We start from the raw sequence: 20,046 nt of genomic DNA, 5'->3' as shown, positions 1-20,046 counted from the left end.
TTTGGCACCACCCGTCAGCCCCTCCAGGTCGATCAGTGTCAGTATCCATATATTATAACGTGTACCTTCACAAACTGATAGTTCTATCCAAGATAGAATAGAATTATATCCTATTGAAGCATGGATAATAAAATTCAATGTTTTTGGTAAAGCACCTGAAGACGAGACGGTACATGAAAAGTATTTGTTTCTACCATATCCTAAGATTCAGTTTGAAATTTCAATTAACATGTACCCTATTGACCCCATCTTTTGGCCTCTTAGGGCTAACGATTGTATGGTTCGCCAATTTGGCTCATGATTATCCAAAGTGTCTGCAAAATTTGATGAGAAATGGTTGAGGGATTTGAGAGAGGAGGTCGAAAATGTATGGACGCCACACGACGCCGGGCGAAAAGCGATCGCAATAAGTCACAAAGACATCTGTCTTAATAGAACAAATTATGCTCAAAAATAATTTTCCTCCTTGAAATATAGTAAACGTACCCCTCCATGGGAGGAACTGAGACCTTGGAGTAATGAAATGATTTTGGTACATTTTGTAAAACATCTTAAGGCCCTGCCATCCATGAAGAACATTCCAGTCTACCACACTTGGGTTTTTGAAGTAGATTTGTTTTTAAAAGTTTGAGTCAATTTCGCTATTTTGGGCCCCACCCCTTGGGGTAATTCGCAATTTCTGTTCACATAACGCCGGAGAATGTTTCCGCATTGAAATCGGTTCAGGGTTATTATAAAAGTTGAAAATGTTCCTATTCAAACCTTACTCTAGTTGAGGCTAGTGTGAAAAAGATAGTGTGAAAAATGTGTACTGGCGAGCAGAATAATTAAGGCAAGAAGTCCGAATTCTGTAACGAAACCTGGCGCACATACAGGCCATCCACCCTGGTCGTCGCAAGATTTTTGTTTTTTTTTTTTATAGTCAACAAAAGTTTATTGGTATGATAAATTCTATAACAATATTTATCTATAGCACATTTGTATTTACGTATTTCTAATTCTCAGCGACGTATGTGACTTGTCTGTGCACCCAACAAAATATATATTATAATCATATGATACATATTCCCCGGGGTCTGCGAGACACCAATATACGTTTTTGATACGCAGAAATACCATCACATTGTCAGAAATTCCGGTCCTTTTGTAGGAGCCGTCCTTCAGGTATCATAAATCAATTTCATATTAAACTTTTATCGGAGTTTTAGGGTGTTTATACGCTCGTTATGTTTCGCTCCATTTTCCTTGGTCAATACTCGATACACTATTTCCATAATTTCCTCGTCAAAGCGGCGAAGCATTGATCACTCGACTACAACAGATAAGCTCTGACACTTTTAGCTTAGTGTTGGACCTCTCGCGAGAATCCTGTTTTCCTTCACACCATACAGAATGTCAGCAAACTGTTGCTAACGATCCCCAACAAACTCAGCTCGATATATTTACCCGAGGTCACTGGTAATATTTATAATTTGTTTGCTTTGGTCGCTATCTCCTTAATGACCCCTTCTAATGTGTTTTTCGGCAGACTTCAAACGATTTTTTATAAATCTGTCAAAATCAACGTTTGGTGTTTTTCACAAGATGTACAAATTCCCAACGTTAAAACGGCTAGGTATAAATCAGCTTATATAATCTGATAATAATATTGATTTCAAATTATTAACGTTTCCTTGTTCATGACGAAACAGGTTTGACGATGGGCATTTCTTTTTGAAAATTATGGACCAATCATTGTGATATATTTTACTAAATTTGTAACAGACTGAAATTCACCTTTCTTGCCTGTATACGTTTTTGCTGTGCTGTGCTTATGTTAACACTTCGTGTTAATAACAGACACAATGACATGATATAAACAGGAAACAGAACTATAAAACCTTTGTTCGGAGTACCAAGATATTCAGTAGTGTAGAACTTACAAGCCAAACAGAGGTTATATAAAAATAATGCATTTCAGTGTTAACCTAACCAATGTTTATTTCCCCTCCGCTGAGATTAGAGTACAGGAAAGGGAAAAATAGCGTGGAATCAATAAAAGTAAATGACAGGAAATACAATGTCTTGTTTTTACAACTCTGTAGGAAATATACAATTCTTTCATCATCTGTCCGGTCGATCTTTCAGCAATTAAAAAATACTTTATCAATATTATTTGAACTGTCCGATTGACTATTTGATTTCATTACCAGGCACTGAAGAGTTCCTATGAAGTGTTTAAAAAACTTAATAAAAAAATAAATTGTAGCACGCGATCAATAGCAGGTGTGAAAATTATAAAGTAAGATCGGGTATTGGACACGTGCACATGCACGTCAATGTTCTTGGCCAATGTTGACAGCAGCATGACGTCCACAGATTACAACGTGTTACGTATACAGGGCGAGTCACAGCTGGGATTTGTATTTGTGCAGCATCAGTACACTGACAGGGACCTGGCACTTACATATATAACATTTATATTTAGACTTATGGCCTGTACAGTTTACCATCTATTTAACACGTGAACAAGACGTTCATATGAAAAGAAAGTACAAGACTTTGCCCTAAGTTGACAAATAGTTTGGTATTAAAGAGTGAAAATTGTTAATGTCTTTTTTTTGTTGAGCTCAAATAATCCAATCTTCTACGAAGCTGTATATATACATGGTGTATCTAAGATGTAGTCCAGATTTTTGCTGTTGTGTTGTTCTTTGTTTTAGTTATAATGACATTGCATACCGTTTGGCCAGATTTTATACTCAATGTTAGCTGGAGAAGGAATCGGTCCTTTTGTTCTTTTTGCATGAACATACATGACGCTAACACCACAAGTCATAAAGCATGGTTAAGTATGAGAAGACATCGACAGTTTGTATTCTAACTTTCAAAGTCCATGGGTTATTTGTCGAATCGGTTTTATTTAACTTGCATGATATACATTTCCCCCGCTAATTGTAGTGTTTGTTTCGTTGATATGTTTACCTCCCAGTGAACAGCTAGGGTCGTTTTGAGGCGGGATTTCTTTGTGGTAGCTACACCACCAAACAACATACTGGAGGCCCGCCGCATGCTTTCTAGAGAAATAAGGGTAAAACGTTTTGTCCAAGAATATAACCGCATCGGCAGAGACTGGTCCGTTACTCAGGTTCTTATGAAACCCACGCCGCTACAGGTAAGGACCGTCAGACAAAGAATACAACAGCATCAGCAGAGACTGGTCTGTTACTCAGGTTCTTGTGAAACCCACATCGCTACGGGGAAGGCCCGTCAGACAAAGTATAACCGCATCAGCAGAGACTGGTCCTTTACTCAGGATCTTGTGAAACCCACACCGCTACGGGTAAGGACCGTCAGACAAAGTACAACAGCATCAGCAGAGACTGGTCCGTTACTCAGGTTCTTGAGCAACCCACACCGCTACGGGTAAGGACCGTCAGCAAAGACTGGTCTGTTACTCAGGTTCTTGTGATCCCACACCGCTACGGGTAAGGACCGTCAGCAGAGACTGGTCCGTTACTCAGGTTCTTGAGAGACCCACACCGCTACGGGTAAGGACCGTTAGACCACACACCTCGGAACTTCACCTGAAGTTTGGTCGGAACATTGTTATCACTGGAGATGTGCTACTAAAATGTCAAAATATCTCTCCATCAATGAATTTCAACGTGTACCTTAAAGTGATTCAAATGGTTACTATGCCTACATTTTTTTCTCAGACACAATGTCATAAAAGTAGATTTATATTTCACGATGTCATGAATCCCCTTAATGCCTTATAACGCAGCTAAACAAAATGGACCTTTTTATTCTATATGATGCCCCCCCTCCTCAGGGAGATACAGTTTTACAATGGTTTTCCAACAAGAGACTGACTGACGATTTACAGCTAATAGGTAATCAAAATGATATTGAAGTACTTATATAAAATTATTTCATATGAATTATTTATTCCTTAGAAAAATATAATTCATTCTTAAATTGTTATGAAACATCACTGAGATAATTTTGGGATTCACTTACCCCAGTAGTCAGATGTCCATTTAACAAAACAAATTTAAATGTTGAGATTACTGCCGTAAGTGAGACAAAATTTGCCACAAAGATGTGTTTATGAAACACCATGTCCTTAATTGCAACAGAATTCTGATGTGAGACATTAGAACTGCATTCACACTATGTGAAACACTTATGTCTTCATTATCGTAATGATTTTTTGTTTTCAAATGTAGGTCAAAGTTCACGGTCAAGGTCACATTGTCAAAAAACTGGGTACCACCGGAAAGGTCTTGTCACAAGGATCACACATAATATGGAAGTCCTACCTCTTACCGTGCAATAGTTATGGGAAAGGTTAAAGTTGACCGATATGTTTGTGATCTTTCAATTTGAGGGCATAAAAATGTCCCTATAACTACAAGAAACTAATAGAAAATTCAGAAAGCAAATCAAGCTATCTTCTGTAGTGTTTATAACGTTACAGTCATTGTTTAATACTCAAGTCATAATAAAATGCTTTGTGTATACACAACATTGTACAATTTTAATTATCGCTTCATTTCCTTTTCAGTAATTTGATTCATATAAAAAGCCAGCAAAGAAAACAAATCAAGTTTTAAAATTTTACAGTTTTATTACTGTCAACATGGGTGAACATCTTTATCATAACAACAACATCAAATTCACATTAAGTAACAATCATAAACAATGAACATTAGGGCTATGTCAATAGTAACCAACTTTCAGCTGGCACTATTTTCTCGTTTTTGTTATTTCAGTTAATAAATTACAAAAAATGTACAATTTTACAGACATTTCACATCAAGTGATATCCTCTAAACAATAATGTTTGTAACTTTATTTCTGACAGAATAATAATTACAAATTATTGGAATTATGTCAGAGAAATAATATCATAATTTCTTAAAGAAATATCTTTATGGTTTTCTCACTGATCCTCATTAGGAGATCTTCATTTAAGATTATAAAACTTAAATAAGACAACTTTTAAGTTTCATTCACACCATCTAATATTTGGAAAGAACAAGAGTGCAGAAAAAAAATGATGAATGAGAAGGAAATAAATATTTATTATAACAAGATGTGCATGTTACAATGAAGGAATTACTTACTCTGAATTTTGTATCTCATTTTTTCATCAGTTTTGAGTTAAGAAATCAAGAACTTCAATTTGTGTTGTTTAATTTTGTTGGTGACTCATTGAAATCCCTGAAATGTCAGAACCTGTGTATCTACCAACACTATACTGTTAAATGTATGTTAGCATATACTGACTAAGATTTTCTCTATATTTTATTTATATAGAGAGAGCACATACCACATCACAATCACTTAACAAAAAAAACAGTGTATCAGATCTGGCTCACTATTAATCAAAAAACATTCGTAGAATAATTAATTGATTTGGAATTCAATTTTTTAAATTTTTCATTGCCCATTATGAGCCCTTAACAGTATAATCATTTGACCACACCTTATAAATCTTAATTTCAAATTTATGTCAAATAATTGTTCACATATACATATAATACAGTTTCTATTTTCTCTCTGAAAACCAAATCAGATTCACATATGTATGTAAGTGTAAGGGGTGAAACACAGTAATTAGCACCATTTGAAAATGTAATATCATAGGTTTGTTTCAGCATAACCTGAAACATATCTGCCATTTCTATACCGATTTAGTTATACACTGAAGTCCGCCAATAGTCTGCAGAAGTCCTTGTATTGTCTAGTAGGAAATAAGATGAATGGTTCTGTGATGACTGTTTGTTGACCATAACCAATATCTTTTTAATCCAAGTTGTCAAGAAAATGGCAATGTTTCTAAAGAACTTTCAAATGACACGGCATGATACTTTAAACGCTGTCTTCTTCTTCATAAGATGAACTGGAAATCAACGGCCATTTCTTTGACATTTCTTGATTTTTCTCTTCAATCCTAAAAAGACAAGAAAATAAAATTCCATATAAAAAATGCTAATATATAACAGAAACTACATGATGCATTTGTAAGGTTCATGATGTCTGCATTAATCAGTCCTAAGTATTTCATCATGTTTAACAGTAATGCTAGGTATCAAAAGACAGACATTGATAAATATTCCAAATTAAAACAAAAATAAGCCTTTACACATACAACTGTTACCATAGAAATAAGAAAACAAAATCAAACTTTGAAAAGTTTTTGACAGACAATATTTAAAGATCATCCTATGAAGATAAAAACTGAAACTAATCTTGTTGATTTTTAATTACGCTTAAAGTTCCAAGTTTCTTTTTAAAAAAGTAGAAAAATGAAATAAAATGTAAAAAAATAAATGAAAAATAAACAATACAATGAGTTGATTTAAAGATAAGGTGTTTTTATCTTCCTGACAGAGGAATGTAAGCATAGAGCTGTAAACTATAAAATTTAATAAGGAATATTTTTATCTCTAAAGTTATTGACAGAAGGATAAAACCAGACTTTGATTTCTGCTGAAGGACAAGTAAATTATACTTTCACTGAAAATTCTACAAAATTGTAACTTATTGATAAGCTATCCCAATATTTTTCTTAACACATGGGGTTCAGTAAATACAGGGTATTGATGCCTCGCCGGAAGGTGGCCGCCCAGTCTCTGTGTATTTGGCCAGGCCAAAATGTTGATCAATGTGTATTTAAACAGTAAACGACAAACAAGTTTCTAAACACAATGTATCGTTAACATCTGGTAGGTAAATTAAAGGTGAATGATATAAAATTGATATTTAAATGACCAACCAATGATCGCAAGTTAACAAAATTCTTCTAAAATGGATGTTTAAATAACCCTTTGACAAGTCAACAAAGTTTGGCCATTTTAACATACATTCCAATCGAACTTCCTTTCCCTGCTGATCGCCTTTATTGACAAAGTCAAGTAAAGATTTGAACAAGATCTTTTCACTGACAAATTATCTTGTGAATGTTGCGGAAAATATTTCGTTTTGTGATTTTGGAGATTGTTTACTGACTGTAAACAACGAAGTATTTGGTGGATTTGACGACCTGAGATTGTATCCTCTACATCATTGTTAACTAGAACAATAGGAACAATACTTGTATGACAGCATTTGTCATACCAGAACAGATGTATCAAGATTTCACACCACTTGGCACTTTTCACTTGAATACCTTTTGTACATAGATGTTAATTTCATAACGAGTGGAAACAAGTGTGAAAAGGTAATATACCTTCGCTAAGACTTTGAGAGAATAAGAAAAACCTACATTTTTACGAAAAGTTGTTAAAATTTCTTTTCAAATAAAAACATGTTTTCTGGATATTGGTAATGTTGGTTATAGTGGAATAAGTATTTTACATAAAAAATGTCCTTTTTTTATTGTCTTTTTTAAATTTCATAAATAATTTCATTCTCTTTGGATTGATTCACTATATTACAATATAGAATGAACTTACATTTTTGAATGATGATTGTTCCAACGCTTTCAGCAGGATATAATGAGGTCTTCACTCTGAGGGAAGGGCCTTTTCAGTAGATCTCCAGTCTGAGAGAAGGGCCTTGTCAGTAGATCTACACTCTGAGGGAAGGGTCTTGTCAGTAGATCTTCACTCTGAGGGCAGGGCCTTGTCAGTAGATCTACACTCTGAGGGAAGGGTCTTGTCAGTAGATCTCCAGTCTGAGGGAAGGGCCTTGTCAGTAGATCTCCAGTCTGAGAGAAGGGCCTTGTCAGTAGATCTACACTCTGAGGGAAGGGTCTTGTCCGTAGATCTACACTCTGAGGGAAGGGTCTTGTCAGTAGATCTCCAGTCTGAGGGAAGGGCCTTGTCAGAAGATCTCCAGTCTGAGAGAAGGGCCTTGTCAGTAGATCTACACTCTGAGGGAAGGGCCTTGTCCGTAGATCTACACTCTGAAGGAAGGACCCTTTTAGATCTCCAACATGCCAAGGGAAGGACCTTTTGATACAATGGCATTAGTGGACAGGGTCTGTTGGTATTGGTCTAAACTTGTTGGTCATACACTGTACTATTTTATGTTTGGTGAACAATTCTTTACTGTCACAAATCTGTCTTAACTGGCTGGGAATTTATATGGATGAAGATTAAAACATGGTGAATGACTTCAGGAAGAGCACATACATCCATTCTATTTTGTATACTGTTTATATCACATGTCTTCTTTTGATTAACATCAAAGTCAATCTCACATTTGGTCCTATAGTCATCAGGAACATGAGCACTTTCTCACCATCACTGCTCACATCAGTGAATCACAACTGTATAGTCATTGAGATCAAATTTCCAGTGAGAGTGTCACAGATTGTCATTATAACTATCACACAAGTGCCTTTTCACACATAGGATGGAAACCATTTCTCGGATTTTGATTTTGATCTGTGTCCATTTTTTTTGGAATTGTCTTTGGTAAAGTTGTCAATAGAACTGCTCACTCTGGAGTCTATTTTTTCTCTGGGAAATTCTGACCCAGTGTGAAAAACATCCACAGATCCAGGATAATGTTTCTGTCCATAATGACCACTGTTCTCACTGTTTCGATGAGTTCTGTTTTTATTGTGAATTGGCATTTGTGAAGATGAAATATTTGATGAAGTTGAGGGTGTAGATGACTTTGGTTTCTTGTTGAAATAGTTGAATGTGAAAGTTTTCAGTTCATCTGAAACACACAAAAAATTCATTATTCCCACATACTTTATAATACAATTTTATCACAACTAACTGGCATCCATTTTTTTTACATTTCTTTTTTTGGGGGGATATAAAACAGTTTTCATTACAAATGAATACTGTTTGACACACTTTTGTCAAATTTATGTTCAAAATAGATTAAAACATTGGAACACAATGTAACAGAATAATTTATGTAGGATTTTTATTGCACATTTTTAAATTGGTAGTACCTTGCATGCTCATTTGACATGAAAGATCAACGTCACTTCCCCCGCGACCACTGTCTGAATTAGCTGTCTCGCCAGATGTATCACTTAAATTGTCAAACAGAGGCTGCGCCATAATGTTCTTCTGAAAAAAGAAAAGAGGTCAAATATTAATTATCTCAGGGAATATCGTTGTAATTTAAATATGCATGAATACATTTTTCTTTTTATATTTATGAGAATCAAATAGATTCTCAAATCTTTATTGGAAAATTTATACATCTTTTATTTTAATAGCATTGTATTTTTCATTTGAAATGAAATATAAGGAATGCCTATGGCAGGTTTAATTTTCCAGGTACAAGACCAACTGCTGTGCCGGCTGACCAGTGGTCACTAGATCCGGAAACACGATATAGAGGTTATTTATATAGACTCGGCATGATACTGTTTTATTTGAGGACTAAGTGAACTTTTGGGCCTTCAAACTCTCCCAGCCAGCTGCTGTAGTCAGTGGATTTCACACCTGTAGTTATACATAACACATTACCTGGACAGGGGGATACTTCAGGATTAAAAAGGTAATTAAACCAAACACTGGCTAAATTCTAAAACTACTATAAATCTCTCTGCTGGAATGTTGTTCCTTTTTTATTTCGTGAACAGAAATCTTTAGACCCACCCACCAGGCTTGGACAAACATGGTTGTGTATGAATGGGATCTACAAGTCAATTTTACCTCCATTAATTCTGTAAAAATAATAAAAGGAATGCGCGCTACAACATTATAAATCAGACCTTTATGTGGCCGAGTAACAACACAAATGTGGACCAGTGACTGCCTGATCAGAACCATGAATGAATATCCTGTGTCCCGTGCTGCCAGCAAAAGATGGCCTGTGTTATTTCTGTGTCACAATTATTTTCGGACATTTTAAATTTATTTTCAAATTCAAAGAAGCATTCAAAAATCAATTTCACAGTGCTGGTAATTACACTGGTTTAGAAGACATTTATGTCAATTACCAAGAAATAAAACATGATTTGACCATGTCTAGAAATGCCAGGATAGCCAGGCAAATTACGGATACAATGGACGATATTAGCTACAAGCAGACTGACACTGACATTAGCTGTCAGAGAAAAACCTACCCGTCACAAACCCAAGGTCATTTTGATCAGAGATAAGTAAAATTAAATAAATTGAAAACCAAAGTGTCAAAATCAATATAAGGGAATTGAATAAAATTTAAGGACTGTATTAAGTTTGTGTGGAGAAACCTAAAGATTTATAATGATTCAATAATAGATCACCTTAAGTGGAAAAAAAGTAATTTTTATGAGAACGTATTATGGAGCCATGAAGGAAAGAATCTTAATTTCCTCTGAGATTAACTTTCTTTCCTTCAAAAACTGTGTTTTTTGTGGGGTTTTTTTTAAATGTTTTTTTTTTCTTTCTTTTATTTTTTGAAGGATTTTTGTTTTTATGAACCTTGATTTCTTGTGAAATAAGTTTCTTGCACATCAGAAACAGATATTTTAAGAACTACTGTTTCAGTAAAATAGTTACCTGTTCCTCCTTATCATGAGCCTGTAGATGGAGCTTGTGAAGTTGTAGATTTTTTATCTGCTTGTTTGACTGGTTGGGGTACATAGCATCCTGAAAAATTTAAACAGAAGTTATGAAAAAATTATAGCAGACAATGAAGATACATGAATTATGACATATACTCAGTTTGTAACTGATCATCATTTAAACTAGAATCAGTTTTATTTTAACATAAAAAATATATGCGCCATATTTTTATATTATTCAAACAAATTACTGTGTTGAATTAATATGTTTATGATTCGTCATTTCTATAATATGTTGTACAACCTGATGTTGTGACACATACATGAAACATTTCTCTGTACATCACAGGGGGCGAAGGAATTGATCGTATGGTATGGATTATGAGGTTATGATAGTATGTGATATTATAACAATGACCACTACAGATTTATCAATGCTCCTAGTGTGTTCACTCCTATTGAGGACCAGATTATTTTCCTTATCTTGTATAAACGCACGGGTGACCAGGTAAACACAAATCCTCTGTAAAGGCTGATACATGATGTACCGCCAAAGACCAACTTATTTACCGAGTAAATTTACATTAGAGATGGACACAGATTCAGTTGGTGATGCAACACCAATAGTTAACGGAAATCCTGAAAGGAGCACATTGTCTAGGCAAACAACTGACCGCTATTTTTGTCACTGAAAGTGTTTGCCCACTTATCATACCTAACAACAACTCTGGAAAGATGTTACTACTGTATGGTATAACAGACAGATCAAATTTCACAAAGGAAAGATTTCATATCAAAATAAATTCTGGATAAGGCAGCAAAGCCATTCTTTCGTTTTCTTTAATGATATCTCAACGTTATATAATTTCCCGATAATGTTATAAGAGCCTAACGAGTATTATTGTAATTACACTATTTCCAGGCACTGTACACAAGGAAAAATTCTCTCTGTCCCACGTTTTACTGACAGCTACTAACTTCTAATATCTAATAACACAACATGGAATACTTGAAAAAAAACTATGAAAAAAGATTCTTTCCTTCTTCCCACATCATAGCATTTTGACAATACTTCGCTAAATTTGAGAAAGGTGTAATTTTTTTATCATTTTTCCAACACTGATTAAACAAATTTATTTTATTCATTATAGTTACTGTTATAACAGAATCTTATTTATATTATATCTTATCACTATTATTTACCCTAGAATTATATGAAATCTTTGATGCTTTTACAATGATGTAGCATGGTTTTATTTACCTCAATGGGATCAGCAATGTTAAGCTCGGTTGTACCAGTGTAGTCATGTTGCATACTCCCGTAGGCTTCGTCCAGCGAAAAACTTACTTCCTTTTTCTTCTTTTTAGGAGTGTCAATTACATCATCCACTTTGTAAGTTAAATCTCCTTTTTTCATTTTTTCATCAGACACAACTTCAGGTTTGTCAAACATTTTCTCTGAATGTTTCATTTCCAATTTTTTGTCATGACGTCGCAGGATGCAGATGGTGGTGATAATGGCGGCTGATATGACAAAAGTGAATGCCACGACCACAATAGAGATGATAACATTTGTATTTCCTGTCTTGGGCACAAGGGAAGTACTTGATTCGTTGGAATATCTAAGTATGATTTCCAGTTGGTGGACTGTTTCTTTTGGTTGAGGTGCGTTATCTTTGACAGAAATTTCCAGTAAAAATGTTTCATCGCTCTCTAGAGGATATGCTCTCTTCAAATAAATGTTACCTGACGTCTGACCAATGGCAAAAATATCATGGTGATTGCCAGATCTGATGGAGTAGGTCAGGCGACTGTTTGGACCTTCCTCATCCAGATCATAAGCCAACACTTTAGTAATCGTGGTACCTATGGGAACCAGGAAGGAAACTGACACAGAGTTATTTCCCTTGTTAGGGAACTGTATGACTGGTGCCTGGTCATTGTCGTCTGTGACATGTATAACAACATTAGTGGCAGTACTTAGGGGAGGTGAACCTTTGTCTGTTACTTCAACTTCAAAAGTGTACATGGACTTGGTCTCTCTGTCCAGACGAATATTTGTTTTGATTGCTCCATCGGGCATCACGTAAAATGGTACCAGATTAGCATATGATGCTGCTATGGAGAATATGACCTCTTGGTTAACCCCTTCATCATCATCATTAGCACTCAGTGTCCCTACATATGCATCTACAGCCAAATTTTCCTGAACAAAAAACTGGAATGAAGCTCCATCAAATGTAGGATAATTGTCGTTAATATCGGTGACAGTGAGGACAACAGTGGCTGAGCCAGTCATTGGAGGGTTACCACTGTCAACTGCCAGGACTGTAAACTCATAGTGATTTCTTTGCTCACGATCAAAATGTGTGTAAGTTGTAATTACACCTGAATTGGAGTTGATGGCAAAACGTCCCTGAGCATCATCGTCAAGGTAGTAATATACAACAGCATTGCGCCCCACGTCTATATCAGTGGCGCTAACTTGCTTAATCATGGCACCAATTTTACTGTTTTCTTCCACAAAAGCAAAGTATGTGTCCTGGTTAAACACTGGCTTATTATCATTTTCATCCAGGATCCTTACCAGGAAGTGGAGAGAAGAGCTGAGGACGGGAGATCCATGGTCACGACATACAATGGAGATATTCTGTACCTCTCTCGTCTCCCTGTCGAGCGTCTGGTTCACTCGTACTATATACCCCTTGTCTCCCACAGGCGAAAGTTCAAAGTCACTACCAGAAATAGTACAATCCACTCTTCCATTAGGCCCTGAATCTGTGTCTATCACATTTACATGGGCTATGACCATTTTCAGGTTGGCAGACTCAGACACATTGACCAGACCAGCGTTTCCTGATGATAAGAAGTTGATGCTCACAATTGGTGGGTTGTTGCCTACGTCCAAGATGGACACATACACAGTGGTCTGGGTAACTCGAGGCTGGTCTCCATGATCACTAGCTTCTACGTAAAACTTGTGAACTTTCCCAGTCTCATATACCAAGTCTCCAATGACTTTCACAACTCCAGTAGCAGATTCTATTTCAAACAAACTGGTGATGATGTCTAAATCTGATTGCCTGGAGCTAAATCCATACGTGATTCTGGCATTTTCACCGATATCTTTATCCGTAGCTGACAGAGTCAGAATGGATGTATCTATGGCAACACCTTCAGCTACTGTGACATTGTACATTGGCTGAACAAACTCTGGTGAATGATCATTGTAGTCTGTTACCATGATATTCACAGTCAATGTTCCGATATTCTGCTGAATTCCTCCATCTTTGGCTATCACATAAAATTGGTAGTGATTGGTAGTTTCTCTGTCTAAATATTGTGACAACACAAGCCTCAACTGAAAACCCCCGTCTGGCTTTCTTGTCACATTGAGACCAAACACACCGAAATCTTCTGGAACAATTTCGTAAGATTTGATGGAGTTCTGACGTGTAGAATCCAGATCTGTTGCGTAGTCTAACGAAATAGTAGATCCAATTACAGAAGATTCTAACATTTGGAAAGTGACGTTATTCTCGGGAAATGTTGGGATGTTGTCATTTTCATCAGTGAGCTCAACTTCTACGGACAAAATTTCAAACAAGGTGATCATGTTAGAGTAAGCAGCGACGTCGAATGCCATGATACAAGTCTCCTTGTATCCACAGATGGACTCTCTGTCTAGTACGACAGACGTTGACAGGTTTCCCGATACATCATCTATCTTAAAACGGGTTTGCATGACGCTTTGATCCAGAAATTTGTAACGAATACTGTTAAACTCTTCTATTGTGTAATTAATCCTCAATCCACTTCTTTCTGCGATGTTTCCCACTAAAGTTGGTGCTGGCAGTTCCTCAGCAATGATAAACTTTATGACAGCACTCTCAGACAAAGTTCCACAGAACAATCCTGTCAGCGAAAGAAAAACTAAAACGGGCTTCATCTTGTTTGTTGTTTTCAAGATCCAAAACAATTCAGTCAAGTTCTGATCATCTCTCCATCACTGACCTGAAAATGAATAAAACAAAATGTAATGAGTTGAAAGCTTGTATTTACCATCACATCTTTTACATTTTATTCATGAATATTCATTATCTATTTCATGTTTATCTGAAAGAACAAATTTGTTCTGAAATAATTGGCTGTCACACCTCTACTCTTAAGTAGTGAGAGTGTAATATCTTGATCACAGAGAATCACACTGAATACCTGTATTAATGTATGGGAGAGCAAATAGGGATTAGACTCAATCTGCACACATTAAGGAATTGTGCTGGTATGGATTTTTCTACCTCCTATTCAAGAAGAGTTGCATAGAAATGGAAACATAATCCTGCATTGAAAAGTCAAAGTGCTACCTGGCCTGGGAAACTTGTCTTAATAACAAATAGAAGCAAAAATCCATCATGATGCTGACACATAAATCAATTAAGCTAAAATGATGTACTGTGCTGGCAGTCTATAAAAATCTTACAATACAACAAATCTGAGTGTAAAAAGTTCTATCATTTAGAGATTAATTAATGGAACTTGTTCTTTATAAACGTAAACATATTAATAGAATGTCACACATAAACCATTAAAAATCAAAACAAATTTCAAGTCTGTTAAAAATCTTTTTACAAAATAAAAGTATTTTCGTTCGATAATTTATATAGCTAATGAAAACAGCACACACACAAAAAACAAAACAAAACAAATAAAAACAAAAAAATAAAAATTCAATTTGATATATAAAACTGAACATCTGAGATGCCAAACTTTTACAATTCTATAACACTTACATCAAATTCCCTATCCTCCTCCCATTTTTCATCTGATTTTACAGTCTACCTGTGCCCATCTTCCTTCACTCACTGAAGTTAAAGCTCACCTGTACACGCTGATATTTACCTGTGTAAGGTAGCTAAAAATTTGGCCTAATGACTAACTGTGCCCTATCAGGTGTGTAGCTATCTTGTCTTCTACCTGTGTGCCCTTGTTCAGTGACCAGTGTCCACTACCTATGGAGCCTGGAGACGCTGGATTCTGATTTTACGCTGTGTCCTTAATGAGATCCTACTTTCAATAAACCTATTGCAATATTGCTAGTTAGGGATTAGGGGATGAAAACTGGGATTGACTTCCCTAATTCCTAGATAGGCCAACAAAAATGTGTTAAGTCCCACAGTAAAAATAGCGCTACTTCAAGAAACAAAGAAAAGTTGGTGATAACATGAATGGTCCTAGAGTACCTACAGTATCAGGTGTGTATGTACAAACCATAAACTTCCATGTTCAATGTATCGATGTTAATGGCCCTTACTTAGGTAGGTACACAACAGGTAACAAAGCCAATAGAGACTCTGGTGTGCTCGTTAGCAGGTGTAAATCCCTGCCATCCAGCATCTAAATGACCCTCTCTTGATTACGGAAATGTTTAATCAAACACCTTCTAGTTGATAAATCAATATAATTCTGTGTCATAAACAGCTCAGCACCCGCTTCAACAGTAGGTTGTGACCAGGAGTTCTTCATAATGCAAACACTGACCAACGTCCTATGTGTGTACCCAAATGACTGACCATTTGACCAAACGTGGTTGCATACATTTATATGTAGATCGTTGGTCTAGCTTGTATATGCAATTGCATACATGACTGTCCATCTGTCCATGTTTACACATTTTATGGCCAGTTACAGGTCAGAAACAACGACACAAATTTGTCACCTGTGTGCCATTAATAGAGCATGAATGATGCCTCCCTTGTCACTATTATAGTTCCTAATTAATAAATCAGACCATGACCACCTGGAAGTTACCTGTCCGGTAAGAATTTAGAAATGACCATTGTGACCTTTGTCAGTGACACTAATGCTTTCTTAGGTTCATAAAAATTCTTATCGCAGGATAAACAGTTTAAAGAGGAAATCACTTATCTGTTAAAAATTTACTGGAAACCTGTTTGAATTTACACATATTTGAAATAAATCTAAAAAGATTATATTTTCAAATATATTAAAAACAAAAATGTATTAAAGTTTGATATATAAACATAGAAATCAGATAACATTTTAGAAGGTAAACTAAAGTAAAGTTGATGATATGAGAAATGGTGTTTGTATTTGTGAAGCCTGGAGCACTAACACACGAGATAACTTTATTTATAACATGATGTTAGTTGAAACAACAAGATTAAAACATCAATTTACAATTTTTTCCATATGAATCCACAATTTTAGCATCAGACTTTAAAAATAGAATTTAATTAAAATGAAATCAGATGTTAAACAACCGTGTTTCAACATTTCATTTACCAAATTTGGATGTATATGTATGTCCCTGATTTAAACCATGCATGATTTGACATGTTACACAGGCCTAAAATTAAATTAATATTTAATTAAATTTAGGAAATGAACCTAAGGCTCAGTTAAGATTTGGTATACAAAGAGAGTATAAGACACAGTACAACAAACTAAATATTTGTGTACGATCTATCGTAATCTGTCCACTCTACTATCTAAGTTATTGAAACAATACGTAATCTTGGAGAGATCCTGGAAATGACCCCGGAGGTCACACAGGCCTTTCCGATGACCATCCAATCTTATCACTCACATATTCCTTTGAAAAAGGAAAACAACAAAATGTTAAGAAGGTTTAATGTTAGAGGGTAGATAAACGCAGCATGATAGCCCTGTGTCTGATCAGTAACTGTGACAACCCGACACCCTGGGTACCGCCTGGTCAGATAATGGTCCATCAGAGTGAAGGTAGGGACTAGCATTATAAACAAGCGTAATTATTTATCAAATCTCCTGTCAGTTACAAGGTGTTTGGTATGTTGTGGGATGTAAGAAATGTCAACTTACGGATCACTATAATGTCAAGTAGATACACAGGCAGCAAGGTTATATTACTAGCAAGAAACAATTCTGACCCAAAACAATTTTCACAATCTAAACTATAGCTTGTCTTACTAAATAAGACATTTGCTTATTTACATAAAATATCATTATTTCATTTCTATACAAATTTGCTTTATTTCCTATTCATTTTTTAAATCACTAATTATTTCATAATATTGTAAATTCTCTTAAATCTAGCTGTTTTATTTTTAAAACATTTATGCATGCTTCTAAGAAAACTTGATTTCTAATTTTTTTAAAGTCAGATGGTTTCAGAAGTTCATCTTTCCCATATATAAAAAGAAATAAATAAAAATTGTATTATCAACTACCACCATACTTTCAAACATATTTATGAACTTTTTAGTTTTAAACTCAACAAGAACACATCTGTCCTTAAGTTGTCTTTGTCATGAACTTCCTGTATAATTCCACAAGTTCTCATCAAATACATTAAATACCTATAGTATCAGCTACTTACCGTTTTACTATGAATGAAGAAATTACAATCCACAATTCTCCTAGCACTGTGAAATGTCCAGTTTCCTGGTGCTGTTTGATAGCACTGTGTCGAATGAGTCAAATCTAGATCTTTAAAGTCTGTAAAATAGGAAAAACAAACAGTGTTCACGGCTCATTGATTGAGGGTAAATGTTGGTTTAAGAATGCCCCACTGCTGTTGGGTGTACACAAGCTTGGGACTTATTCTCTACTGTTGCTTCTGACACATTTCAAGTACAAATATTATCTAAGCAGGGTTGTAACACAACACAAAAGTGAAGAAAAATCCACTAACAGTATGTGTGTGTACTTAGGCTCTCACCTTCAAACTGAACATATTTGCTCAACAAACTCAATTTATATGTACTTATGTTGGCTGTAATGTGAGAAAAAAGTCAAGTTATAATTTAATTATGTTTCCCCTTAAGGCAGACAAATGGTTCTCTTATGATAATCCATCACTACCTGTATATCCAATAACACCCCATAGGTGTCCAACTCTACACTCAATCTTAGCACCTTCAAATTTGGACCAATTGTTGTCCAATTAGCAGCCTGGCTCAGCCTATCAAATTAGTCCTAACAAACCTGGACATGTTAGAACTACATGACCATTTTAATAGATACAGATGTCTACTACCCCAGGGATAATCTAATTAGGAGTAGTGTTTTTATAATGTTAAGACAAGTCAATTAACTTAGAAAACTATGTAATTAGTTTAAAATGTGTTAACTACTACAACATAATTACATCACATGTTGTATGTGTCCTTGTTTCGTAAGTAAAACTTATCAGTGAAATGAAGAATCTTTCGAACATCAGAAGATTAGAATATTTGTCAGTTTGAAGCAGTAGTGTTGATATTCATGGATTTAAGACAGATGTAGTTAAGGTAATTTTAAGCGATGAGTTATACATGTGAGGTAAATCCTGTACACTACCTAGATATAACATATTTTAAATGTCTGGTGATGATGTTTCGTGTTATTGATAGACTGTTTATTAATCAAGGTCCCAGTATCAATACAGTGTTAACAGATGGACTAAAACAACACATATACAGTTGCAGATTTATTGTCGATTACAGGTAAGTCATTTTGTAGATGTTCTGATAGAATTCCGAATCCCCAATACCTAAGTCTGGGTTTACAATCGTACAGTTCTCAGTACAAACCCTATTATAAAAAAACTATTGTATGGGCTAAAATCTAATTACTGTGACACTGCGTAGAGCTAATCCAGCATGAGAGGAGAGTATAAGAGACAGGAATTAGACCTTAATTAATATTCATAATCAATTACTGTCATACTAATATACTGGTAGATATGTTTCTGTACAGAGACTCACAAATTCCATGGATGAGAATTCTACTGAAATACCATAGAAACCAATATCTACTGGTGTTAACATAACGCACTTCAATAAATCTCATTGCAAATTTTTAACAAAAGTGAAATAACATCAGAGGATTTGATATTTAATGTTAAAATCTTGTTCAAATTTACACAGGTACAAAACTGACAGGTGCCACATCTTTAAGCCAACATCTTCAGCTGGCATAGTAACAATAGGCCACCCTCCTAACCCTGTCCCTGTACTGCAGAGACAATAGACTACCCCCCTCCTAGTGGTCAAACCATGGTCACCCTTACCATTCATTGTGTAACAGAAGGAAGTGACCATCTTAAGAATAAAGAGCACTTGTTTGTCCTTGAGATCAACATCAGAATTAGAAATGTTTACACAGATTATACAAACACTTAAACACTTGTAACATTTAGTCCAACATGGAACAGTGAGAGAAGGTACTGAAGCATGCAAGTCCAATGGCTACATTTTTCAAACATTTAGAACAAATGTAATCAAATTAAAATCACGGACAAAGGATTCACTCTGTCTACATATAGTGTACATGTGTTTGATCCTGTCACTTGTCCACAAGTCAAATTATCATATTCTAATTCATCTTTTTTTAAAGTGATTCATGTTTTAATTTCAATTGATTGATGTTTAACTCTTCAAAATATATAGTCTTGTTCATTTCTTTGTCTCAAATGTGTAAATCAAAAGAGTTTTTACTTTAAAGGCTGCAATAGGTCAACGAATTAGACACTACAAAAAAATTAACCATATCCATTTCTCACAACTTGTTTGATCTCTGAAGGAAGCCCTATCATTTCTTTTTATCAT

The 20,046-nt window shown here is 35.2% G+C and overlaps 1 protein-coding gene across 1 annotated transcript; it reads right to left on the bottom strand.

The window, feature by feature from the left end:
• Window positions 1–8,296: 8,296 nt before the first annotated feature.
• On the bottom strand, window positions 8,297–14,409 carry LOC132560242 (protocadherin-9-like). Its single transcript, XM_060224903.1, has 4 exons — window positions 11,718–14,409; window positions 10,452–10,541; window positions 8,906–9,026; window positions 8,297–8,661 (listed from the first exon to the last, which is right to left on the bottom strand). Exons 1-4 carry the CDS (start codon window positions 14,403–14,405, stop codon window positions 8,339–8,341), a joined length of 3,222 nt encoding a protein of 1,073 aa, XP_060080886.1. The 5' UTR covers window positions 14,406–14,409; the 3' UTR covers window positions 8,297–8,338.
• Window positions 14,410–20,046: the final 5,637 nt, after the last annotated feature.

The sequence above is a fragment of the Ylistrum balloti genome, unplaced genomic scaffold, assembly GCF_031769215.1.
Source record: "Ylistrum balloti isolate Yb309-2 unplaced genomic scaffold, AGI_CSIRO_Ybal_v1 Utg371040, whole genome shotgun sequence".
Lineage (NCBI taxonomy): Eukaryota > Metazoa > Mollusca > Bivalvia > Pectinida > Pectinidae > Ylistrum > Ylistrum balloti.
Note: the sequence above shows the minus strand (reverse complement) of the source record. Positions and strands in the feature narration are given on the sequence as shown.

Coding starts and splice junctions, on each gene's coding strand:
- LOC132560242 (XM_060224903.1), bottom strand. CDS start 14,405: ATGAAGCCCGTTTTAGTTTTTCTTTCGCTGACAGGATTGTTCTGTGGA. Junction 9,027..10,451: donor CTCATGATAAGGAGGAACAG/GTAACTATTTTA, acceptor TTCTTTTTTCAG/AAGAACATTATGGCGCAGCC. Junction 8,662..8,905: donor ATGTCAAATGAGCATGCAAG/GTACTACCAATT, acceptor TGTGTGTTTCAG/ATGAACTGAAAACTTTCACA.